This window comes from Loxodonta africana, chromosome 14, assembly GCF_030014295.1.
Source record: "Loxodonta africana isolate mLoxAfr1 chromosome 14, mLoxAfr1.hap2, whole genome shotgun sequence".
NCBI lineage: Eukaryota > Metazoa > Chordata > Mammalia > Proboscidea > Elephantidae > Loxodonta > Loxodonta africana.
The window spans coordinates 36,200,694-36,227,638 of record NC_087355.1 but is presented as its reverse complement, the minus strand read 5'-3'; the positions used below and the strand labels follow the sequence as shown (position 1 = coordinate 36,227,638).

General features: G+C 35.8%; 1 protein-coding gene across 2 annotated transcripts in view; it reads right to left on the bottom strand.

Annotated features, from left to right (window-relative positions):
* Positions 1 to 3,371: 3,371 nt before the first annotated feature.
* Positions 3,372 to 26,945, bottom strand: part of LRRCC1 (leucine rich repeat and coiled-coil centrosomal protein 1) — a 38,934-nt gene continuing 15,360 nt past the window's right edge. The window contains exons 7-19 of one of the 2 annotated variants that reach the window (XM_010588379.3): positions 24,321 to 24,514; positions 22,980 to 23,127; positions 21,435 to 21,583; positions 16,753 to 16,957; positions 16,070 to 16,209; positions 14,967 to 15,168; positions 14,239 to 14,424; positions 13,331 to 13,505; positions 12,153 to 12,316; positions 7,959 to 8,167; positions 7,734 to 7,871; positions 6,148 to 6,283; positions 3,372 to 3,567 (exon numbers count right to left, since the gene is read on the bottom strand). In XM_010588379.3, coding sequence (XP_010586681.2) covers positions 3,445 to 3,567; positions 6,148 to 6,283; positions 7,734 to 7,871; positions 7,959 to 8,167; positions 12,153 to 12,316; positions 13,331 to 13,505; positions 14,239 to 14,424; positions 14,967 to 15,168; positions 16,070 to 16,209; positions 16,753 to 16,957; positions 21,435 to 21,583; positions 22,980 to 23,127; positions 24,321 to 24,514 — 2,169 coding nt within the window. In that variant the 3' untranslated portion in view covers positions 3,372 to 3,444. Of the gene's footprint in view, positions 3,568 to 6,147; positions 6,284 to 7,733; positions 7,872 to 7,958; positions 8,168 to 12,152; positions 12,317 to 13,330; positions 13,506 to 14,238; positions 14,425 to 14,966; positions 15,169 to 16,069; positions 16,210 to 16,752; positions 16,958 to 21,434; positions 21,584 to 22,979; positions 23,128 to 23,882; positions 24,241 to 24,320; positions 24,515 to 26,945 lie in introns of those variants that run through there. The other variant, XM_064267880.1, reaches the window with a different exon arrangement.

Sequence of the window (26,945 nt, the reverse complement as noted above, 5' to 3'; positions counted from 1 at the left end):
GGCACAGAGAAGTTGACAGATATTTTGTGGGGGGACACAATTCAATCTATGATAGTAACCAATGTCACAGAACAATGTGTGTTGTTTAATTACAAACGAGTTTGCTTTGTAAACCTTCATCTAAAGCGCACACGCAGTCTCTGAGCCACTACTCAAGGCAGTCAGGAGGGACAGTAACCTCTGCTCTTCTAGGATTGCCTTTCTCAGTGTGGAACGTCTGCCTTATAAGCAAACTGGGGCAGGGGCAATTAGATTCCCAATATTTTTTGTCTCGCATACCTAGGTAAGAGTTTCTGCCCTATGAGTGGGGACTGGGTAGAGGAAATCCCCTCTCTTGGCTCCACTCACCAGAAATTTAACCTCTGCAACTCGAGTTGGAGGGGATGAGAAACGCTGGAAGCCTGCCCCTCCTAGTGAGATACTGTATCCCTTTGTTAAAAGCTGGGAAGAGAGGAAACCCCGTATTCTTGGCCATACTCACCTAGAGTGCAGCTTCCATTACGCTGAGCTGGGGGTGGCAGATTGGGTCATGACAAGTGTCGCAGGCTCTCGTTTTGCTTACAATACTTACATTTTCTTGAATAAATGTTGTTTTCATTTGATATATGCCCTTAAGACAATTTCCAGAGATTTTAAATGGTTTTTTATTATGTGCTTTTTACCTTTCATGGTTGTTTCACTGAGGAATGGATCTGCAGAGCTCTTTATACTGCCATTCCAGAAGAACTTCCTCTGTTCATTTTTTTTTGTGTGTGTGGTGAATATATATATAACAACATACCCCAATTCAATGATGTCTACGTGTACAATTCAGTTAATTCAGTGACATTGGTTGCATACTTCAAGTTGTACAACCAATCTCACTATCCTTTACCAAATCATTCCACCACCAGTGACATAAACTCAATGCCTTCTAAGCAAAACCCCTCTCCCCCCCCCCCCCGTAAGCACTAATAATCTTCGTTTTCTACATTCAGTATTTACTTATTTCATGTAAGTGAAACCATACGGTATTTGTCCTTTTGCGACTGACTTATTTTGCTCATCATGATGTTTGCAAGGTTCATCCATGGTGTACCATGCATCAGGACCTCATTTCTCTTTATGGCTGAGTAATATTCCTCTGTGTGTATATACCACATTTTGTTTATTCAATCACCTGTTGATGAACATTTTTGTTGTTTCCACCTTTCGGCTGTTGTGAAAATTGCTGCAATGAACATCGTGTACAGGTTCCTGTTTGCATTCCTGCCTTCACTTCTTCTAAGTATATACCTAGGATTGGGATTGCTGAGTCATATGGTAGCTGTATGTTCTACTTTTTGAAGAACCGCCAAACTGTTTTCCACAGAGGCTGTACCATTTTACATTCCCGCCAGCAATGGATGAAAGTTATGGTTTCACTATAACCTTGTCAACACTTACTGTTTTTCCTTTTGTGATCATTGCCATTCTAAAACGGGTGCTTCTGCATATTTTTTAATTTTTATTGTGCTTTAAGTGAAAAGTTTACAAATTCAGACTCTCATACAAAAATTTATAAACACCTTGCTATATACCCTTAATTGCTCTCCACTTAATGAGACAACACATTCCTTCCCTCCATTTCTTTTCACGTCCATTCAGCCAGCTTCTGACCCTCTATACCCTCTCATCTCCCCTTCAGACAGGAGATGCCAACATAGTCTCATGTGTCTACTTGATCCAAGAAGCTCGTTCTTTACCAGTATCATTATCTATCCTATTGTCTAGTCCAATCCCTGTCTGAAGAGTTGGCTTTAGGAATGGTTCCTGTCTTGGGCTAACAGAAGGTCTGGGGACCATGACCTCTGGGGTCATTCTAGTCTCAGACCATTAAATCCGGTCTTTTTATGAGAATTTGGGGTCTGCATCCCACTGCCCTCCTGCTCCCTCAGGTGTCCTTTGTTGTGTTCCCTGTCAGGACAGTCCTTGGTTGTAGCCAGGCACCATCTAGTTCTTCTGGTCTCAGGCTGATATAGTCTCTAGTTTATGCGGTCCTTTCTCTAGGGCTCATAATTACCTTGTGTCTTTAGTGTTCTTCATTCTCCTTTGCTCTGGATGGGCTGAGACCAACTGGTGCATTTTAGATTGCTCCTTGCTAGCATTTAAGACCCCAGATGCCACTCTCCAAAGTGGGATGCAGAGTTTTCTTAATAGATTTATTATGCCAATTGACTTAGATTTCCCCTGAAACCATGGTCCCAAACCGACGCCTCTGTTCATTTTTTATGATTTTTTTTTTATTTTGTTGGTGGTGGTTCTAAGGATTTCACTCTGTATCTTAATTTATGGTAGTTGTTTTACATTAATACTAAAAAAAAAAAAAAAAAAATTTAGTCCAGTAAAATACAGAAACTTTATTCCATTATAGAGCTGTATTTCCTTCCTCCAGCTTTATACTATTTTTGTCATACATTTTGTTGTAAATTTATCAACAGTATTATAATTGCTTTATATAACCTGTCTTCTACTTGAAAGAAAAAAAAAACACATGTATACAGTGTTCTATATTTATCTACATATTTACTATTTCTAATACTCTTTGTTTCTTCCAGTGAATCTAAGTTACTGTCTGCTGTCATTTCTGTTCAGCATTTAGGGCTCTTGTTAGCATTTTCTTTAAGGAAGGTTGGCTAGCAATAAATTTTCTGTCTTTGTTTACCTGAAAATGTTTTTATTTTGTGTTTAAAGAATAGTTTTGGTGGATGCAGAATTACTGGTTGATAGTTTCTAGCACCTCAAGTATGTCATTCCCTGCCTTCTGGCTGTTAATTATATTGTTTCTTTTCATGTGATGAATCATTTTGTTCTTGCTCCTTTCAAGATCTTCTCTTTAGGCAACAACATTTATAAAACTTTAAATGTAATGTTTAATGAAAGAGATCGTTATGAGTGATGTGGAAAAGGCTACTACATATACTTTAAGAATGCCATGTCTTTTATCATAAAGATCTCAAATACTTTTTGGCTACACTTATGTTCTAAGCACTTTAAAAGAAGAGAGCTACGTCAACTAAAGGACAACCAATAAATATACTTCGTTCTTCAACAACACAATAAAGAAACAACAGTGATTAAAATACTTTCCCTCATATAGTCAAAATACTAATCTTAATTTTCATTTACGTATTTATGGGCAAATGTGTAATTACCAAGTAATGCATAGCGCGAAAACAAGAAAAAGTGTCTTAAGTCTAGTTATTTTGAAAGATTTTTTTTCTAATACACATAATGATCAACAATTTATTATAAAAACCTGTATATACAATTAATAAATACCTGATCAAAAGTCTTTTAAAATATATCCAGAATGAAGTGTAAAAGAGACATTTCAAAGTCATAGCAGTTGCTACTGTTACAATATTTAATCATTTTTACAATAGGTTTGCTGGTCCATTTCAATAAGGTTTGTTCTCAAAACCATCAAAATTCTTGCTGAATTTCACTTAGAGCAGAAGCAAGTTGCTTAATTTTTTCTTCCATTGCTCTTCTGTTTCTGGTTGTTTCTTCCAGAAGCCCACGCATTTCTTCTTCAACTTGGTAAACCTAAATCGACATGCAAATTTCCATTTTAATTTCTTAAAGAATACGTGTTTTAAAAACGCATGCTGAAAGAAAAAGTGAAACATTTATTCTTACGCATTTTTCGAACTGTGGCATTCATTTAAAGCAAAGAAGTTTTAGTAAAACATAACTTGTTCAAAATACAGAATGTTTAATAGTATATGATTAATATATATTATCTATTTGGAGCTCAGAAGATTCTTATGAGAAATGTATGGCAATTTATTTTAACTCTATTTTAGAGCTTAGACAATCAAGGTACAGCAAAGGTTAGTATCTGTTCAAGGTTGTACAGCTTGTTATTAGTGCTGCGAGAATAGAAATCCAGTTTCTTCCCACTGTTTTATGTTGCTTGTGAATGTTGAGTCATGAGTTCAACATAAACACTCGTTCCTTACAGACTTTCAAAACTGAAATATCCTCCCACCCCAAAGAAATTCTCTCTTGAATGTAGTAGCTTCCATCTCTGCTGCATTTCTACACTTGCTGTTGGTGGTTATAAATTACCATCTTTTTGAGAGATCATTTTATCTTTTATCCATAACCTACATTTTTCTTGGATTCTCTGTATTTGGTGTTAACAATAACACTCCTGATACTACTACCAATATGACAATCCTTTTGTTTACTTTTTCTAATCCCTAATACAGACTTCCTAATCTTTATTTTTTTTTAGAGAACTAATCTTTCTCCTAATTTAAATTATCACGTCTATATATTTTTTTTTTATGTGATACCTTTTTTCCCTTTACACCAGATTATGACATTTAAACTCTGGTGCCATTTCTCCAACTCTCTCAACAGACACCCTCCTCTGCTGTTACTTCATATTGACCGGAGGTGCACAATGGAACTCAGTATTTTCCCTTTAGCGAAGGGCCTAATTTTATACTTTATTTAGTAGTAGCTGATATATGCTTGTTAAGCACTCAGTAAATTTTAGATAAAAAATCTGAAACACCTGCTGACTTGAAATAAAGAACCAGACATAGCTCCTTATTCACTGATTATTTCCAAAGAACTTATTCCCTTTTTGTCTTTACATAAACTCCCAAGGAGGCTAATGCTGCTTAATCATACAACTTTCATTGCAATTTCTATGTTATTGTTGTTATGCCATCTAGAAGACTCCAACTCATAGTGACTCCATGTGACAGAGGAGAACTGCCTCATAGGATTTGCAGGCTATAATCTTTAGGGAGGCCTGGTGGCACAGGTTAATCACTTGGCTGCTAACCAAAAGGTCGGTAGTTCGAACCCACCAGCTACTCCCTGGCAAAAAGGTGGTAGTTTGGTTCAGTAAAGATTACAGCCTTGGAAAACCTATGGGGCAGTTCTACTCTGCACTATAGGGCTGTCATGAGTCAGAATCGACTTGACAGCAATGGTGTTTTTTTTTTTTTTTTTTGGTTTAATCTTTACGGGAGCACATCACCAGGTCTCTTCTCCTGCACAGCCACTGGGTGAGTCTGAACCACCAATCTTTTGCTTCACAGCTGATTGCTTAACTGCTGTGCCACCAGGAATATTAATCTGCCTTTCCATTGTTGAACTTTTTTCAGTTGCTGGTTTCTAAATCTCCACTGTCTTACAGATGCCTTAGTTTCTTATTACCACTTCAAAATCAGGGAAAAATGGAAATTCACAACTGTTACAGCTAGCACATTTCAGCAGAAATCACATCAGAATCGTCTGTGGAGGTTTAAAATTACCTGGGTCTGATGCCAAACTTAGTGACTGAGTCTGAGGGTGAAGCTTGTGAATGTATATTATTATTAAAAAACTCTGTAGGTTATTCTGATATCTGTCTCTGACTTAGAACTACCCTAAATTCATTCCTTTGTCAATGATTTCAAAATGATAAAGTTGACAGTCTTCAATATTAATAACAAAGTACTCTTCAAAAACTTCTCAAGGTAGCAATGGATTGTGTTTATTAACAAATTCACATTCTCATCCTGCCTGCAGTAACCAAAGGGGCTTCCACCCATGAGACTGGTTAGGGATATGAGCAATTTTTATCCAGAGATTATGAAGCAAGCGCACAACAGGGTCAAACGTGATATTCTGATTACATTAGAATTATGTACAACTAACCTAAGTATTACCAACATCTTTACCTGGTTTCATGATAATTTTGGCAACCTTCTTCGTATCTACAGGCAGTCCCCAGGTTATAAGCGAGAGCTGTTCTAACTGTGCCTTTAAGTCAAATTTCTAAGTCGGTAACAGGTGCATACGGTTCTTATTTAGCCTTTGGTGCAAGAAAAGCTCTAAGTCTTTTCAGTGATTTAAAAGCTGCCCTGCAGCAAGTGAAGGTGATTGTGATGAAGACTTTGTTGTGAGTAGGGACTAGTTCAACAGCTTCAAAGCGAGGGCAAATTTACGTAACGTTAAAGGGCAAGTCTGGGCTGTCCATAAGTCAGATGTTGCTAACGTGGGGGCTGTCTTTATTTGATCATTCAATCATGCGGTCTTTTTCTTCAAAATTCTCAAAGATTCTATTTATTATAAATTTAATCCTGATTATCAAAACCAAAAGGCTACCCTTACTTATGTTACCTTTTCATTTGCAGACTCAATGCATTTCTGCTTTTCACTTGACAGTTGTAACATTTCAGCTTGATGAGCTACAACAATTGCATCAACTTGCTTTTTAAAGGCATCATCCATACTCTTAAGCTTTTCTAGTGCATTCCTTAAAAACAAGCAAACAAAACCATATGTGTGTATAAATTAGGATTTTTTTTTTCTTCTCAGATGGCAGCTCTTATATTCATACTTTAGTAGAAACATAATTCAATATTAAGAAAATAGCAAAGGGCTACCACAGGGTAGCTAAAGATAAAAGGAGTTCATCACCCAGAAGAATCTGTTAGACAGAAGCAGGACCAAGGCAAAGGAAACATCACTGGAAGCTTATTACGTTTTCATCCTTGGAAAATGAAGAGTGTCCTGTTGCCTCATTTGAGACTAAGGGTATAATTTTTAAGTGCCTTCATAGGTGATGACTAACAATCTTTTTTTCTCCATGTACTTGTAATGTGATAATAATTTGAGAAGTGTATATTGGGTGGACTTAAGTTTATGAACACGTATGTCTGACTTCCCTATTAACAAAATTCTATGTTAATAAACACATTAAATAGGACTCACAAAATTTTAGTGCTAAACTTATCTTAGAGGCAAAAATCCAATTCCTTTGTTTTGATTTGTTCTCTACATGTGAACTGATCATTAATGTATACTACCTATTATTCAAGGTGGCTTGGTTTTAGAAAATAATTGAACAGGTCTAGTTATCTAATTTATAAGCTAAAACCTGTATGTCACCTACAGTATTTTATGGAAACTATATTTGTATACAATACCAGCCAGGTACACATTTCCTTTCCCCTCTTTAGAGCTAGATCTTATCCTCAGCTTGTCCTGTTGTGCAGGCCAACAGCTATCTAGACATGCTCTAGCTTTGTCAGGGGCTAACTGTTCCTGGGAGTCAAGTGGCTTTCTCCTCTAAGCTCTACATAGAACATTCAAAAATATATTAGCTGTTTCCATTCAGAGAAAGTTTGAAAACAACAATAGTAGTAGTAATAAAAATAAAATACTCACATGGCACTTACTGTACTTTTACACAAATAACACGTGCCTTCTAAGTCTGTTTGCCAATCATGCCCTCCCCCTGTGAGGTATTTTCATAAATGCTGCTATGACATTTTCTACATGTTGCTGTAAAAAAAAATCAGCACAGTGTGCTTACAAAAATACCGTGCGGTAGGAGGGCACAGTCAGCAAACAATGTAGGAGCATGTTATTTGCATAAAAATATCATATATGGCCATATAACTCTCTCTCTACACAGACACATACATAAACACACAGTTTAAACCTCACATCAAACATTTAAGGTAGGAACTATCATTATCATTTTATAGATGAGGATTTAAAACATAGAGAGATTAATTTGTTAAATGATATCTTTGAGGCTGAGGCAATTTAATTTCTCATGCATGGAAATAAAACATTTGGCAAGTAACTACGTCCTACATATTTTTAGCCCTTTCTTCATTCTTTATACATACCTCATCCATCCTAATTCAGTGTTTATGTTTGAAGATATCTTACATCCTTTAGGATGTTATACTTACTTTTGTATTTCTATACTTTTGTCTCTTTCTTCTTTAAGTTTCCTTTCCTTGTTTTCAAATTTTTCTTTCACTTCTTTTACTTGTGTTTCAAGATGACTTAGAAGTTCTCCTTTATCATGCCACTTCTGATTAAGTGTACTAACATGAGAAGAAATAATTTTAAAAATAAAATTGGTTATAAGAAATAAGTGAGCTACATTTTATTTCTTAATAGGAAACTGATACCTGTAAGCATTTCTAATTTCTTCAAGTTCTTCTTCCTTTTCTTTTAACTGCTGTTTTAGTTTTCCTCTTCTTTCATTATGTTTTTCTAATTTCTCAATTACATCATCCAGTTGTGAAGATTTTTCCTCAAGTTGTTCTTGAGTGCATTTCTGTATTTCAGAGATCTTCTCTTGTAATGTTTTGATGTCCTCATCTCTTTCTTGTAAACACTTCAAGGAAAAAATCAGTACTTTATTAACCCTAAATGTCTCATTTTCTAGTTTATTATATATGGTTTAATATTATTATAAAAACTACAAATTAAAAAATAAACTGCCCAATGAGTGCCTTACAAAAAAATTTACAGAACATTTTTAATCACAATCAGAAACATCACCACTACTATGTATTAAGTGTAATTTGGAATGATCAAATCTTTGTCTTATTTATATTTTTTATTTCAGTAAAGTCAGTAATTGTCAGTCACAGAGGTAGATATGAGAGGAGGGAAAAGAAAGCAGCACGAAAATCTGAAGAGGTGTGTTTAAAGTTTGAAAAACATTCGGCATTCTAATTTTGCATTTGAAAGATATCTGTGTTTTCATGACAGAAACACAACGAAAATTTTAGGCAGCTGATTATGATACATCAAAGACTGATGTCCGCTGTGCACATACTGTACAAATTATACTATTTCTAATGTGTTAAGCAGATGTGTTTTTACGTTATGGTGAGTAAATGTTTTAAATTCAAAATAAAGTTTGATTTCATCACTATTAAAATGTAACAGCCTTACATTCCTGAAAACTTATTTTATCTTCTGTATTACAAGTTAGAGTTTATCCTATATTTATATAATAGAAATAAGAGGAAACGCAAAGAAAGACCAAAACTGTCTTATAAAAAACAAAACAAAACAAAAAACAAGTCTTATCTTCTGTATTACAAGTTAGAGTTTATCCTATATTTATATAATAGAAATAAGAGGAAATGCAAAAAAAGACCAAAACTGTCTTATAAAAAACAAAACAAAACAAAAAACAAGTCTTAGGCATTATTAAATGTTTGCACATGTTAGAATCCATATGGGTTATTTCAAAGAACACTTGTTTGTTTTAAGGGGGTGTAAAAAAAAAAAATTTTTTTTTTTTAATCTGGAAGTCTACAACAGCCCTGCTACACACCAGTACTAAAAACATCAGTCATAACTCTGCAAGTCAAACTAGATGAAATTGGTAGTTCTTATTTTTTACCCTGTTCCTCTCACCAGTCTCCACTGGTTTTTCTTCTTTTTCGCTTTTGGTAAATAGAAAATGGAAACAAACAAATACTGGACAAAGCTAATTTAAGTATGAATTCATAAGTATTTCAAAGAATGTAGTCCAATTCCTCAGTGCATTATATATCTAAAAATTCTAAGCAAAGATGTCAGGTTGTCTTCTAGTCTTGACCAACATTCACATAAAAGTCACGACTTGTTTATTTTCTTCAAGTGATTCTCTGAAGCTCCCGAGACTGAGCAGTCCTAACACATATTATCAGGAATCCATAAAGGGTATAAAAAGATTCTTATGAAATAACCATATTAATAAAAAATAATGAACATCACAGAACCGGACAAATCTTGTGATACTATACGGAAAAGTAAAAAAAAACTAAAATAATAAATTCTGTTTCTAATTTCTATAGTCAGACGCTAAAGATAGACTCTACTTAGTTGAAAACATCAAACTCCAAATTTTACAGATCAGGTCATTAACTCTTTAAATATTAGTTATGATGAATTTCAGGTGCCCTGGTGGCACCGTGGTTAAAGCACCTGGCTGCTAACTGAAAGGCCGGCAGTTTGAACTCCCGCTACCCCGTGGGAGAAGGATGTGCAGCCTGCTTCCATGCAGATCACAGCCTTGGAAGCCCTACGCGGCACCTCTACTCTGTCCTGTGGGGCTGCTCTGAGTTGGGATCGACTTGATGGCAACGGGTATGGTTTGGTTTTGATAAATACTGATCAAAGAAATTGTGTCCAACTATCTTTGTATCCAAAGGGTCAGCAGTTTGAATCCACCAGGCGCTCCTTGGAAACTCTATGGGGCAGTTCTACCCTGTCCTATAGGGTCACTATGAGTCGGAAATGAGTCGACGGCACTGGGTTTGGGTTTTTTTTGTTTTTTATCTTTGTACGTTACGCAATTAGTTGGAAACTACCATCAATCTCATGATATCTTTGAGGCTGAGGCAATTTTCTTTAAAGTAAATGTACTAAGTTGCAAATCAAAGTTTTTAAGATATGCACTTGCAGTGTTTCATCAATATTGGGTTGAAAATCAAAGCATTTTTTTACATCCAAAATCAAAGACCAAAACCCATCTGTTTTTCTGGATCCACTGTCATTTAGTACTAGTCATTTCCTTCCCAAATTACTCAGAGATTGTTAAGAGGGCGGCAATCTTACCGTAGAAGTTGTCAGTGATGCCCAAAACATTGTATTTATATCTCTGAATATCATGTTTTGCTCTGTATTTTTTTTTTAGGTTTTTTTTTAATTTGCATTTTTTCTAAAACTCTGGCAAATCTATACGTAACACAGTAGCCACCACTTGGACACTCTTCATGTGTACCATTCAGTGACACTGATTATGTTCATCATTGCTTAACCGTCACTGCCATCTACTTCTATCACCAGGGAAGCGCCGTGTTCCCGAAGCAGTGAGTCCCCTTCTCCCCTCGGCTAGAGTTTAAAACAACAACAAAAGGCTTATTGCTAAAAAATTTCAGTAATAACTTTGAGCGCAGCTTTGCACGTATGATAGTTATCTTGGACATTCTGAAGATACTGAAAGTAAAGCTTTGAGCGGGTGAGCACCAGCGGAACCAGCTGTTGTGACACACAGCACTTACAGTTTAAATCTAGCGATAGATATAGCAAGAGTAACAAATATGTTTATTTTTTGAACTTGATAAGCTCTCAGAGTTTCTTGAAAATGATTTAAAAAAAAAAAAAAGAATCCAATCTTATCCAGTTATAGTTATTCTGAAGGGTGAGTGCCTAACTTGATGGCTGAATATCCTAACCGGAAGTTTCTTAAAAACTCTTAGTTATCTTCACATCTTAAGAGACAATATTTAAGAGAAAGCTTTGGAATTCAAATTTGATTCGGTGCCCAAGGTAACTTTCAGAAGATTTCTTTGGAGAACTCTCAGGTAAGATCCTTTGAAACAAGTGGTCCTGTTAGTTTTCAGTTTTAAGATAGGCTACACTGAAGAAGGGAAACCCTGGTGGTGTAGTGGTTAAGTGCCATGTCTGCTAACCAAAAGGCTGGCAGTTCAAATCTGCCAGGTGCTCCTTGGAAACTCTATGGGGCAGTTCTACTCTGTCCTCTAGGGTCACTATGAGTCAGAATCGACTCAATGGCAGTGGGTTTAGTTTTTTTTTTTTGGTTATATTAAAGAAGAAGGTAAAAACAGGTTCCCTTGGAAGAAAGTATCAATCTTTTACAACCTCTTCAACATGAAATGGTAGGTTTTGTCACAATTTTGAGAAATGATTCAGCAACACTGGAAGATAATAAAAAATGCTGTAAAAGGGTTGTTGTTCAGTGCCACTGAGTCCTTTTCCACTCATAGCGACCCCATGTGACAGAGTACAACTCTCCCGTAGGGTTTTCATGGCTATAATCTTTACAGAAGTAGATCGTCAGGTTGAACCACCAACCTTGAGGTTAACAGCCAAGTGCACCACTAAGGCTTCTTTTTAAAATGACGTTTTAAAAAATGTCAACTTTTTTATGATTCCTAATCCTGTATTGATACTCAGTATTTCTATTTCAAATGGCAATATAAATTTGAAGTAAAATTCATTTCAAGCTAATAAATATCATACCCAAAAAATCCGTTGCTGCTGAATCGATTCCGACCCATAGCGACTCTACAGTACAGAGTAGAACTGCCCTATAGAGTTTCCAAGGAGTGCCTGGTAGATTCGAACTGCCGACCTTTTGGTCAGCAGCCGTTAACACTTAACCACTATGCCACCAGGATTTCCAAATATCATATAGCACTTTGAAAAGAGGCAAACATTGTAAAAGAAATCCATACTATTGTATCCTAAATTCCACAAGAGTTAGGAATCATTGAGACAAATACTTTTGGGTACTTTGACCCATTGATTTCCAAACCACCATATGCTCTTTTTCCAAAATAAAATGTCGAACTTACGCCTTTCAATTTTCTAATGGTTTCAGTTTGGTCTTCTATGATTTTACTCTTAATTCTTAAAGCATCACAATCACGTTCATTTGCCTTTCGCAGAGATTCATTCTCTCTACATAAACCTTCAATTTTGGCCTCTAAATTTCCATGATTTTGGGCCATAGCAGCTCCTAAGAAACAAACATCATCAGTAGTAGACTTAACAGACTTTGGAGGCTTTGTATTTTATGAAAATCCAGTTTAACAATGCGTAACAATAAAAACAAAAACTGAAATAAAGAAACAAAATATATAATACTATAATTGAAGAGAAAGAACAAAAAGGCCTGTTTAAGATCTGTGGCAATTTATCTAAAATCATGAATAAAGAGAAGACCAGATAACTCAGACATATAATAATTAATTGGTTATGTTATGGCATTCAACAAACAAAATCATATTAAAAATTTCTACATGGAATGGAAAAATGAGCAATGCTACATTAGGGCCAACATCTAGCTACTTGTGATTTTTAAGGTATCTAGGCTACAGCTGCTAACCAAAGGGCTGGCAGTTCGAATCCACCAGGCGCTCCTTGGAAACTCTAAGGGGCAGTTCTATTCTGTCCTATAGGGTCGCTATGAGTCGGAATAGACTCGACGGCACTGGGTTTGCTTTTTGTTTTTTTGAGGAATACCATAAAATAGTGTACATCTCTTGCTTCATGGTGATTGGAAAAGGAATGAGGTTGAGGATTTCCTATACCTAAAGTATTTTTATTCCTACACTATTTTACATTACTGCATGCAAAGTAGGTTACATGTCACAAATATGTGAATAAAAAAAAGGAATGCTGCATACTATACAAAGAATTTAAAACCATTGCATAAAAAATATTTCCAACAACTTATTTAACTGTAGCATTGTAAAGGTATACTTGTTGAAAAAGTGGCCAAATTATTTTGGGAAGAAAACAAAAATAAAAAAATTAGGAATATAACTTTTTGATTGCCGTAATAAATTATTTTCCACTAAGAGGCACTTCACTCCTCTTTGGCTAGCAAACGTCTACTTATCCTTTCAGATGAAGAGTTGCCTTTCTTGGCTTCTGTAAGCAGAGTTAAGCCCTTCCTTCTCTGTCCAATACCCAAATTTGTTGGCTTCTAAGAATGGGCTATTTCCCCTTGAAAATGTGAGAATTTTACCCTGTTGTGCCAGCTCATGTCCCCATACTTTTCTTTCTGTTCTTAAGCCATGAATTAGTGATTCCTTGGCTGCTAGCTCGGAAATAAGTTGGACTTTTTCTTGCTTGAGAAGTTCAATTTGAATACTCTTCTGCTTGTCATCTTCAATCAAAAGTTCAAGAGTGTTCAGTTGATTCTGTATATCCCCCCAAAAATTGAAAATAATGTGAGTTATGTAAATTTTTTTGCATCTTGAAAAAAAAATGTTATTTAAACAAAGTAAATGTTCCCAAATTTTACATCATAAAAAGTTTTAATTTTATTAACTAAAGATAAATGTAGACCATGGAATAAAAAGTCAAATTTTAACAGGATCTTTCTTCAAAACTTATGCCAGTATCTTAAAAGAGCAACTACAACCTGTAATATCCCAGATTTCTTGCCAAGCATTTATACCAATAGTTTAAATGCCTCTTTCAGGAAGTAAATTATCTTGGGCAAAATAGCACTAATGTTTAAAATGGAGACAACAGCAATAAAGAAGTTAAAACTATTATAGTTCTGTATAGCTAAAAACAGTAACCGTAATCATACAATTAACATCAGCAATTCAAGTAGTATTTCTCAAACTTAAATCAAGAGTATCACCTTCACAATTTTTGCTGTATTACTGTAAAACTGAAAGCTACTTACCTAATATATCTCTTAAAATTAATTTGCTGATTTTACTTAAGCACTATTTTAGTGTTAGCAATGTATCTGTGAAGTCATAGGTTTACTCTCCTAGTTACATTACTTATGTACACCATGATAAATAACTAGTATCACTTATCACTTAAAAGTTCATTTTGTGTGCTCCTAAAATCATAACACACTTAAGAAAATGATACACAAAGTTAAAAAGGAAATACAATATTACTGTGCCTTACCTGTAAGTTTGCTGCTGTTTCCTGTTTTGATTTGGAAACTTCTGCAAGTTTTGTTTTCTGTTCCTTTACCATAGAGGTCAGGTCTTTAATTAAAGAGGAAGATTCATTTTCTTTTCGCTGAGCCCAAACAAGAGCATGCTTGCTCTTTGCTAATTCAGTTGCGACATTTTCAAAACCATCTTTAACCTACATTTCAAAATTGCATTATAAGTAACAGTTCTCCAAATATTTAGAAAATCTGTTTCGGGAAAAAGTTTACTTCTTTCCATTTTAGAATCAATTTTAGCACAAGAGTAAAAGTCAGGGATAATTCACTCCATCCTGCCATTGTAACACAAAAGTAGCCATAGATAATATGTGAACAAATGTGCATGCCAGTTTTCCAACAAAATTTTATTAAAAAAAAAAAAACAACAGGAAGTGGGCCAGATTTGGCCTAGAGGGCCTTAACTTACCAGCCCCTGCTCTATAGTAATAGCAGATAATTCAGGTTCCCAATTCCTATTCCAGTGCTCTCTTTACTTCACCATATATGATCTTAGGTTTTACAATGGTACTAATGTATAGCTAATCCATTTATGTTAGGAACTAAGGTTGTAAGAATGTAGGTAATTTGCTAAAGTCGTATAGCCAATATGTAAATACAGCCCAGATTCTAAAATATAGTCCTCTCATCAAATGGTATCTTGCTGATTGTTTTCAATAAAGAGCTAGATGCCAATTCTTACATCTTTGAATCTTCTGGCTTCGACAGTTAACGCGATACGGAATTCATCTTCTAAATCCATATACTGCTGGACTAACGTATTGATTTTCTCTTGATATTCTTTTATATCTTGCTCATGCTTGCTCTCTTGTTTGGCTATTTCTTTAGCTAAGGCATCCTGGAAGTCAGCTTCACTAAAAAACGCCCTTGTTTCAAGTTCTTTCCTGGAATAAGAAACAAATAAAAATCACAGGATGCCGTCACCTGAAAAGAAAAATTTTAAAGGTTTTTAAATAGTTCTTAAATATTCCATATTCACTATCATGAATCTAAGATCAGCTCCCCACTTTCAGCACAGAAATTAGGCACAGGATGGCAGATAGAATAAGAAAGGGTTTTATTTGATTCTGTATTCAGTGCTGATGGGGATAAGTGGAGTATGTAAAAGCTTCACTGAGATAGTTCAGATCATTCTATGGCTTCTGAAATTCTTTACATGTATTTGCAGAAGTCAGGATCTGCTTTACATCATCTACTTTGGCTCAGTCTTTGGCATACAATAAGTATAGTCTGATTTGGACTGATAGTTGGTTAATACAAAAAGTCAGTTAAAGTGTGAACTTATTTACCAATCTTTTAATACAAGGCCAATGTTTTCTATTATGTGAGCTCATTCTCAGAAGTCCTCCACTCTTTGCATAAATCAAACCCATAATACAAAACTTACTATTTCTAGTTTTGGTTTCTTTAAAATGGAACCTAGACATTTGTGAAGCAAACTAAGTCCAAAATTCCAGATTTTGTGTGATTATTTCCCTCTAATTTCCAATAGTTGTCTCACTCACACATATTATGACAACAAAAACAAAAACAAAAAACACTGACAATATAGGCACCACCTATCTGTCTTCAGGATACTAGTTCTTTTTTTGAACTAGCTACTAGTTCTTGCTATAAGACTGATTAAATGTGTACATGAACATGGCATTTTCTATGAGCTAGTTCTGCCAGACTTCACACCACTGCCCAGTCACAATCTATTTTTAGGTTTTAGAGAAAAAAAGTAGTAGCCTTCTTTTTCTACTTTTTAAATGTCAGTATTTTTCTGATATATTTTTCATTTACCTGTGTTCTTGTTCTTTCAGTGCAAAAAGTTCATGAAGCTGTTGCAACTTTTCCTTTTCTTGACGAAGAGAATTTCTAAGTAAGTTTATTTCTCTATCGGCAGCTGCAGCTTTGAGCTCCACCTCTTGAATAAGTCTTACCTGAGTAAAACATATGCAATTACAATTATTTTAATGCCAGTTTCCAAAAGAAAAGTGCCTTATATAAATAAAAGGAACTATTGACTAAATTGATTTTCAAAGTTTACCAATTTAATGATACTATACGGTCACACACGAACTACAACTTTATAGCCATTAAACACACCAGCTTTAACTATTGCTTAGTTGCATCAGAGATAAAAAAAAAAAAAAAAAACATCAGATACCCAGTGAAAATTTCCATTCCGAAAGCATGAAATTAAATTCCTTCAAGCACTCCAAGGAGACTTAAAAATTAGCTCTCAGAATACAAGCCTAACAACCTGCACTGTTTCTACCAACTCTTCTTGTAATTGCTTTGTGCAAGCACCAGTAGCTTTAATTTAGAAATCATTCAACAAGGTAAATTGTTATATATTTACATTAATTTTTACACGTAGCCCAGCATCTTTTTGGTTTACTATAATGGTATAATTCATTTCAAGACAGAAGCTATGAATTTGTGTTAATCCATGTGACTAATATATTAAAATAGAGAAATACCTGTGCCGTCTGCTGATAAAATTTTTGCCTCTCCAATTTTTCTAATGCTTTTTCCAGCGTTCTTAAGTCTTTAACATGACCCTCTTGTTGATCTCTGGCTTTAAGTAATTCAACAGTTAGTTTTTTAATTTCACTTTGAAGTGTGTGAACCATAACTTCCAGTTGTACTTTGGAATTTCTCTCTTTATAAATAACTTCCTTTAGCCTAAAGCAGAAATAAAATGTAGCTTTAAGTAACTGTCCATAAAAAAATGATAAAAATTATAATTTATGTTAAAGCTTACATTAAAGATTTGAAGTATGTTTCAAACTCTCAGAGTAAAAAATGATTGAGAAACAAAGTAATATACCTTTCCCCATCCCTGAAACTAATGATGACAAAAGGGAAAAACAGTCTACATAAATTAATGAAACTTTACCTAATGTGAACTTCATTATTCAACAGCAAAGCTCTACTAAACACATAATTTATTTCAGGCATTGTGCTAAGTGTGGGCTTAAAAACAAACAAGATGAATAAGATTTAGTCTGTACCTTCAAGAAGCTCAATATCTAGCACAGGGATCAGACACATGTATTTATAAAGCCATGTGACAGAAGTGCTATATGAAAAGCTACCTTGGAGTCAACTTTGACATGTACTGGTCCTAGCTCTGTTATTAGCTAAAAACCCTTTGATTACAACGTAAAAGTCTTAACTAGGTTAATAGGGAGAATTTATTGGCTCACAAAACCAAACTCAGAAAAGGATGGTACAGTGCAATGGGTTTCTTATATACGGCCTTTCTGGCCCTGGGCTGCAGCCTGCCCTGTGACTGGTCTATTTTACTTACCTTGCAGGGACTGGTTGGTTTACCTATGTGTAAAACCATCCAATATGACAGTGCAACTTGTAGTTCACTGAGGAGACTGGTTGGTTTGTGGTCCTGCTGGAGGACCACACCTTGAAACTGACAAGGAGTTTGCTTATATAAGCAGATAACCCCACAGAGGTTTGGAGAGGGGAAAAAGGGAACCTCAAGACCAAGAGCCTGGAGTAGAATGGCTTGGACTCATGGTTCCTGCATGAGGAACTTTCTAAAAAAGCTGTAATATGGGCCAAGGGCTATAATGCTGAAAATGGCAAGAGGCCTGGAAGGTACCCAGAGGAAAAGTCAGCTGTGACAGGCCCAGAAGGGGGCCAGCGGCTGAAAAGGGCCTGAACGGTAGAGAGCTGTCTGCAACTCCTGATCAAGAAGTGCACTAGCTTGGAGTACTTTTGCTCCAAGGACTACCCTGTGAGAAAGCTGTCCTGATGGATGAATGGCATCCAGTCTCCTGAGTTGTATCCTATTACTCCCAAGTTGCATTCTATTCCAAGTCGTCTTCCGATAAACCATTTAACTGTAAGTATAGCGTGTGAGTTCCATGAGATGTCACAGCAAATTACTGAAGCCAGTGGGGGAAAGAAAAGTGCTGAGGGGAGGGAGAGTGTCAGAGATGATGGACTGGCACAGCAGCTAGGAGAAGGTGGAAATCTGGGACATATGCAACCTCTGCCTCATAGGAACTAGCCTGTGCTGATTCTCATTCATGAAATTATGTGTTTATATGGGGTGGCACAATTCTGAACGACCATGGAAACCAAGGACATGAACACAACCAGGCCCCTCAGTCTCTGGTTCTCTGCATGATGGCTTCAGTTTTTCCTACTGCAGGCTTCTTTATGTGTGTCAAGGGAAGTATCGGTGGTGGGGTGGGGGGAAGGCACAAACATCACTGGGCTCACATTCTAATTGCTCAGGGAGCTAAACAGGAAAGGCTACCTTTCTCTGCCTCAACACAGGAGAGTTCTAGGGAAGGCTCTGATAAGTACAGTTTGGTTCACATGCCCACTGCATGAACTGATCACTGTGGGCTAAGGCATTATGATTTTCTCAGCTTGGGACAGGTGCTCACCCCCGGATCAAATATCATAGGCAGAGAGGCAGTTTATAGTGGAACACAAGTCCAGTGTTTGGAAAGGGGGGATGGAATAGCAAAGACACAGCCACCCGAAGGAATTATTGAGGTAGGCAACAACTCTAATGTACATCTACTGTAATTTCTAAGCCGTATTTGAAAAAATTTTATATATCTATCAACGTATATATTATAGTCATTTCTCCAATTTTTGTCCTTACCATCTCTTCCTTGCCTTTGACAGTTATCTCCAAACCAGTCTTCCTGTGTTTACTCTCTCAAACTCCACTTTGGTATGCTGTATCAAAGAGTTTTGCATTTTATTCTGTGGATTATATAGGAGATGGGGGCAGAAAAGCTATGGATGAGGAGAACTAAAGCAATTATCTAAGCAAGAGATAAGGGACACAAAAAGATAAAGATAACCATTTTGGGGTACAGAGGAAACAGTTTCAACATATTTTAAGAAGTAGAATGAAGAAGATAACAACACTAACTGGCTGCAGGACATGAGAAAGAGAAAGGAAGGAACAAAAACGACCTCTAGATTTCTACCTTTGATAGCTGACTGCATAGGACAAGACACTATTTATAGGACCAGAAATACAAGAAAGGAGCAGGACCAGTCTATCTGGAGACAACCTATAACTTGAGATTCTTATGAGCACTGTAGGCAAAAAGAACCCTGGTGATGCAGTGGTTAAAGTGCTCAGCTGCTAACCAAAAGGCTGGCAGTTCAAACTCATCAGCTGCTCCATGGGAGAAAGATGTGGCAGTCTGCTTCCATAAAGACTAACAGCCTTGGAAATCCTATGGGGCAGCTCTACTCTGTCCTATAGGGTTGCTGGGAGTCAGAATCGACTTGACGGCAGTGGATCTTTTTTTTTTTTTATTGTAGGCAAGGCATTTTTAATAGACTATTAGGAAGTCTGGATAACAGATTTGGGAGCTTACGGGTTAGGTATTAAAACTATAGTAAATAAGATCCATTTTTTGAGATAACAAATACTCATAGAATGCTACCTAGGTACTAGATCCTGTGCTAGGTGTTAAGGCCACAGAGTCCCTACCAAGGCACGTAACAGAACATGAGGACTCATGAGAATCTAATCCCAAACAAACATTCGGGTTTAGATAAAAGTGGAATCCAAAAGGAATAAGGCTCAATTTTCAAAAGAACAATGAAAATGTAACATGGGAAAGTACATAGTAAAGTTAGAAATGAAGTGTGCACAAAGCCTTCCAATTTAAACAGAATCTAGCTGACAGTCCAGACACAGCCTCCTCTAGTATTTCACTAAATAATACCCACAATACAGAATAAAACAAAAATTTATATGACTAAAAACGAGAGATGACATAATGCCAAAATCAGGGAGGAAATTTAATTATACAGCAAATGGAACTAAATTAAAGCAACTCATAGAACACTCAGACTTTGCCTCATGAAACTGCATCTTTCTTAAAAAAGGAAGACATCCTCTCTCTTCCACCATCTGTCTGTAACTCAGAGTCACAAGGTCTCTATAAATCTATCGCTACAACAATCTTGGCTACCTACCGTAAGAGTGCTGTTTTTCTGAGGTGGACAGAATACTGTTAATATATTCATCCTGTCCTTTCCCCTCACCCAGCATCTGCTTCTACCAACTCAGAGACAGTTTTTCCAAGACACAAATACAGCAGGAAGATGGTGGGCAGTGGCGTAGGATGAGTGACAGCATAATACACCACAGTCTGCGTAATTAAACGGTTCTCAATTAATACATGTTCAGTATTGTAGCTTTCCTTGTCTTCATGGGTATAGGGTATGACACAGTTAGGTAGTGGGGTAGAAGATACCACCTAAGCATCATTAAACCTGTGGGTAAAACACCTAAAAGAAACTGGCAACTGGGCTGAGAGCTTACTATTCAATTAAGATCATCATAGGAAGGAAATTATTCACTGCACCATGGGGTAGCAAACGGAAGCAACAGCAACTTCCCAAACCCTGTTTGTCAGCAAACATCAAGGCTAAAAATCTAGTGTACATTCAAGGATAAGAAGAGATTAAAACAACAGGAATCTTATGGAAAAATCTCATCACCCCTTGAGTAAAAGCATAATTCAGAAATAATTAGCTACAGGAAATAGAAGAAAAAAATTACTTTAATTTCTGAAAATGGTACGGTATTCTCACAGGATGGAATAAGATAGATCTGTATTAAAGAACGCGATTAAAAAAAAAAAAGAAAAGAAAAAACTGGAGATGAAATGGCTGAGTTGGAAAAAAATGAAAATACTAGAAAAAACTGGGGTTATCGACTTGACAGCAATGGGTTTGGTTTTTTTTGGTGATCTGATACTAAAGTCCACTGTAGAAGACAAATATGTGACAGAGACTGACTATGGCCTACAAAGCCTAAAATATCTACCACCTGAGCCTGTATAGAAAGTTGGCCAATCTCTGCTCTAGTCTCTTGTGGTTCTTATAATACTTATTTGCGTCTATTTCTGACACCTCTCAGCTTAAGGTAAACAGATGGAGGGCTCAAATAAATGTAATCTGAATTCCTAGTTTATATAAAAAGCTAATAAAGCACTAACTCTCTTAGCCAAGTCAGTTTAAATTAAAAAAACCCACATATATTGTATTTTATTATACTACAGCTAGTTTAAACTTAGGCAAGTTTAAACTTTCAGTTCCAAGTTTAAACTTTCAGTTCCAATCTTCATACTGAGGCATACCTTTCCCTTACCTATCTGTGGTAAGCAGAGCCAAGCTATGAACATCTTTCTTTTCTTTTGCATTCTTGTGCAGTTCACTGATATAATCAATAAGTTTCTTTTCAGTTTGTTGAGCTTTCCATCTCTTCTCTCTCTCTTGATCGAGTTGTTCAACAAGGGACTGAAAGAAAAGTGTTATGTGAACTTAGGAAAGTTCCCTAAACTTTCAATCCTCAATTTTCTCATTTGTAATATAGAAATAACAGTACCTATTTCAAAAGGCTGTTGTGAGAAACAAATCAATGTGAGAAAAACATATAAAACAGTGCCTGACACATAATAAATTCAATAAATGTTAGCTGCTATCATTGTTGTTGTCATAACTATTTCTCTCAATATTAATGCTTCCACATTTGAGAACGAGAGGAAACCCATATGCATGAAAGGTGTGAATATTTTAAACGGTAATTCTATTATTTGAAAAATAGTACACATTAAAATCAGGTATGACCAGTACCTGAACAAGTAATATATGGGCAAGTTAGTGAAAAGTATAAAGTAACAAACTTGTACTAAAAATTACCACAACATGAGAATAGTTAAGGCAAACACTGAAGAATTTTAAAGTTGGCTGCCTCTTGATCTGGAGTTCATGGGCCCAATACTGGGAATCAAGATAGTCCATGAAAACATTAAAATTATATACAAATTTTGTGTGTGTGTAGAAGTAGATTTCCCCGAGGACAGGACTCACAGAGCTCCTTAGATGTTTAAAGTGGTCTGAAATACAAAAAAGTTAGGAACCACTACTTTAAGAAATAAAAAACCAAAACCAAACCCAGTGCCGTCGAGTCGATTCCGACTCATAGCGACCTTATAAGACAGAGTACAACTGCCCCATAGAGTTTCCAAGGAGCGCCTGGCAGATTCAAACTGCTGACCCTTTGGTTAGCAGCCGTAGCACTTAATCACTACACCACAAGGGTTTCCTTTAAGAAACAAGGATTTGAAAATTTAGAACATACACCTTTACCTTTAAAGGTGAAAAGGGCCCCAGATATTATCTAGCACCATCATTTTTTTCCCCCGAAATGAGAAAAAGACAAAAAAAGTTAAGTGACTAGTCAAAGGTCACTGAACTTCCCATTATAATTAGCTTCTCATTTGTAGAAATTTTCATTTCTGAATTATCAAAAAAACTAGTGAAATCTAAGGTTTTGTTGTATTTAGATTTTAATTATAACCTAAAATAGAGCTAATCGTGGGAGAAAAATTTGAGTTTTATTTAAATTAAAAAAACAAGTTTTTTTTTTACAAGTATGTAACAAAATGATTTCATCTAAACCTAATTTTGAATAAATGCATAACTTCCAGTCCTTTAAAAATTATACAAAACAGTAACATAGCACAAAATCTGGAAATACGAGGGAAAAATAACTCATTCATTCACATTATTTCAATAAAATGACAATCAATATTTTTTCACTCATAAAAACATGCATGATTTCTCTCGGAATAACTTTGTATTTAAAACTAAATCATTCACATCCATTTTTTCTTAATCTCCTAACTCATACCCGGTAAGTGATGTCTTCTGAGCTACTTCTGTCTACTTTAATTATTTCATTCCTCTGTCCTTCTGATTCTGCTAATGTATCACAGTTCGCTAAAGATGATCTTACATATAATTCTTTAAAGTAAGGTTGTCTCATTTTACGATTACAACTGCAAAGAATAAAACAGGAAAGAACGGTATTCATATTAGTTTTCTCAAACATTGACATTTGTAGACATATATGTTAACAGCTTTAAAAATGGAGTCCTCAAAATAAAAAACAACAGTAACTTGAATAGATAACTATCCTAAAAACGTTCAATTTTCAACATACATAAGGTAGGGAAGAAATCCTGGTTATAGTCATAATACATTTAAAAAGTATTTTCAATATTTGGGAAACCGTGGTGGCACAGTAGTTAAGAGCTATGGCTGTTAACCAAAAGGTCAGCAGTTTGCATCCACCAGGCGCTCCTCAGAAACCCTACAGGGCAGTTCTACTCCATCCTATGGGGTCACTATAAGTTGGAATCAACTCAATGGTCATTGGTTTTTATCAATACTTGGGACCATGATAAGATGACACCAAGAACTTAGAAAACCGGTAAATATAAAATTACCTTTTGAGAGTTAAAAGCTTAAAACTGACACATAATGGACCAGAGTGGATAGGTTGTGTCACTAGCCAGAGACCAAAGGATTCCAGGGTAATATGCCCTGACCATGAATGAATGAACTGAATGATTAAATGTATATATAAGAGTAAATGAGCAGCTAGGGAAGAATTAAAATAAAAGCATACTTTTTGAAAAAGGAGGATTACAAAGGCAAAAAGCTGAACTGTACCTATCCCAGGGTATAGTCTATTCTGAACCACTGTCATGGTGACCTCTATTATGAAAACACAAGCATCAGGCTATCTTACCCTGATGCTTTGAAGATGATCATCTTATATTCACCTTTGATCATAAGCTCGGGAAGTATTATCTAATTAGGATTCATCTTCTCATCTAGATCTGCCCACAGAGAGAGAAAAGGTTGGTCATGTAGACTAAGGAATATCTGGATTCTATGACAGCTTTATTTCCCACTGTATATGAATTCAATGGAATTTTGGTTTTATATGTTATTTTCACAATTTAGGTAGTGAAAATCTATCACAGAGAAATGTGTCCTCTCGTATAAATTTATATGAATGTACTGACCAAATCTAAGCCAGAAAGACTAAAAAGTCAAATCTTTGATCTTAGTAAAGTGACATATATCACCATGAGTTAGCTTTTTGAAAGAAGCCATAATATTACTTCTGACTGTAGGCCTTATCTGAATTTCTGAAATGACAATAAAAAAAAAAAATAGATACCTTATAAAAGGGCTGTTTTTACTGTGGTGCTTAATAGTTTGAGTAGTTTTGGAATAATACGGGATTTTTGATCTTCGAGAAATTTTTCTATTGATTTCTTTTCTGTTTCCACAGTCACTTTCGGAAGTCACATCTGTCTCTCTTTTTGGTCTTAAGTCTTTTTCAGGAACATTATCTATTAAAGACTTAGACGTCTAGAATAAGACAAACAAACAAACAAACCCAAAGTCTGTTAAAAGCTCAAGTTAATATAAAAAAAAAGCTTTAAAATTTGAAATTTCCTAAAGTATTATGACTTGTTACAAGATTAAGGGTTTACAAAACTAGATATGTTTGAAATTAAAGACAGGAGAATTCAGCTTCTGGTATGGGCAAGTAAGCTCCTATCAGGTTGACCATCCCACAGAAAATAACTATAAATGCTGGAAAAAATAGAAACCAAACCAAACATAAATGCTGGAAAAAATAGAAACCAAACATAAATGCTGGAAAAAACAGAAAGCAAACCAAACATAAATGTTGGAAAAAATAGAAAGCAAACCAAACCAAACAAAAAGTACCTGAAGGCCCTAAAAAAGTAAACAAAAGCAGGCTTAACCTAGAGGGGAGCTGACACTTGGAAAAATGGACTACAATGAGATATTTTTGTTTTTATGGTTTTTAATCCAAGGGTATATTTCAATTGGCATCAAGTAGGGGGGTCTAAAACACAGAAAAACCAGACTTTCAGGTCTGTAGGACTAAAGGAAAATACGAGTGTAGACTGCTAGTAGCCCACTAAAGGATAAAAGATATGAACTGAGATTTGAAGTGCTGCCTAACAGACAAATTTATAGTTTGAATCAAAGCAAGTTAAATTCTTGCTAAAACAAAAATATCAACTCTTTGGAGGAATATGAGAACCAAAAATCTCCACCACATTTAAAATGTCTAGGATACAATTCAAAATTACTCACCATATGAACCAAAAAAATACAGCCTATTCTCAAGAGAAAAGGCAATCAATGGAAAACAAACCTGGTATGTCCCAAATGGTGAAACGAGCAGCCAAGAACTTCAATACAGTGATACCATGCTCAATGAGATAAAACAATATGCTTGTCATAAATGAAAAGATAAAAAACACTCAGCAAAGAAATAAAAACTATAAAAGATGGATCTATAACTGTAAACTATGTCTGACGTAAAAATTGACTGGCTTAACAGCAGAGTAAGGTGATACAGGAAAGAGTAAATTAATTTGAAGGCAGTTCAATGGAAATTATTCAACATGAAGAATATAGAAAAAAATTTATAAAAATGAACAGAATCTCAGGGAATTGTGTAACAATATTAAAAAGTCTAACATACTATAATTGGTGGTGAAATCCCAAGCAGGATAAGAGGGCAAACTTAACTGATGAATATTTTGTGTGTTCCTATTGCTCCAACCAGCTGTTCTGTTTCTCTCCCTCTCCTTAGGCATCTGTTTTCCCAAGACACAATATTGAAATTAGGCCAACTGATAACCCTACAACGGCCTCTAAGTGTTCACGTGAAAGGGAGAGACTCACATCTCTTAAATTTAGTGAGGAAGGCACGTAAAAGGCCAAGATAGGCTGAAAGCCAGCCTCTTGCACCAGTTAGCCAAGTTGTGAATTCAAAGGAAAAATTCTTGAAGAAAATTCGAAGTGTTACTCCAGTGAACACACATGAATGGCAAAAAAGTCAAACAGCCTTATTGCTGATACGGAGGTTTTAGAGGTCTGCATAGAACATCAAACCAGCTACAACAGTCCCTTAAGCCAAAGTCTAATCCAAAGCAAGGCCATGACTCTCTTTATGAAGCCTCAGAGTGGTGAGGAAGTTGCAGAAGAAGTTTGAAGTTAGCAGAGGAAAGCAGCTGTCTCCGTGAACATAAAGGTGCAAAAGGAAGCAGCAAGTACTGATGTAGCAGCTGCAGGGCTGTCCAGAAGGTCCGGGTAACTGATGAAGGTGGCTACGCTGAGCAACGGATTTTCCATGTAGACACACAGCTTATATTTGAAGAAGGTGTCATCTAGGATTTTCATAGCTAGAGAGACGTCAATGCCTGGCTTCAAAGGACAGTCTGACTCTCTTGTTAGAGCCTAATGCAGCTGATGACTTTAAATTGAAGTTAACGCTCATTTCCCATTCTGAAAATCCTAGGGCCCTTAAGAATTATGCTAAATCTACTGTGCCTGTGCTCTATAAATGGAACAGCAAAGCCTGGATGAGGGCACCTCTGTTTATAGCATGGTTTACTGAATATTTTCAGCCTACTGTTGAGACCTACTGCTCAGAAAAGAAGATTCCTTTCAAAATGTTACTGCTCATTGACAACGCACCTGTATCACCCAAGAATTCTGATAGAGATGCACAAGGAAATTAATGTTTTCATGCCTGCTAACACAACATCCATTCTGCAGCCCATGGATTAAGGAGTAATTCTGACTTTTAAGTCTTATTACTTAAGAAATACATTCGGTAAGGCTATATCTGCTATAGATGATAATTCCTCTGATGGATCTGGGCAAAGTAAATTGAAAACTTTCTGGAAAGGATTCACCATTCTACATGCCATCAAGAACATTCGCGATTCATGGGAGGAAGTCAAAATACCAA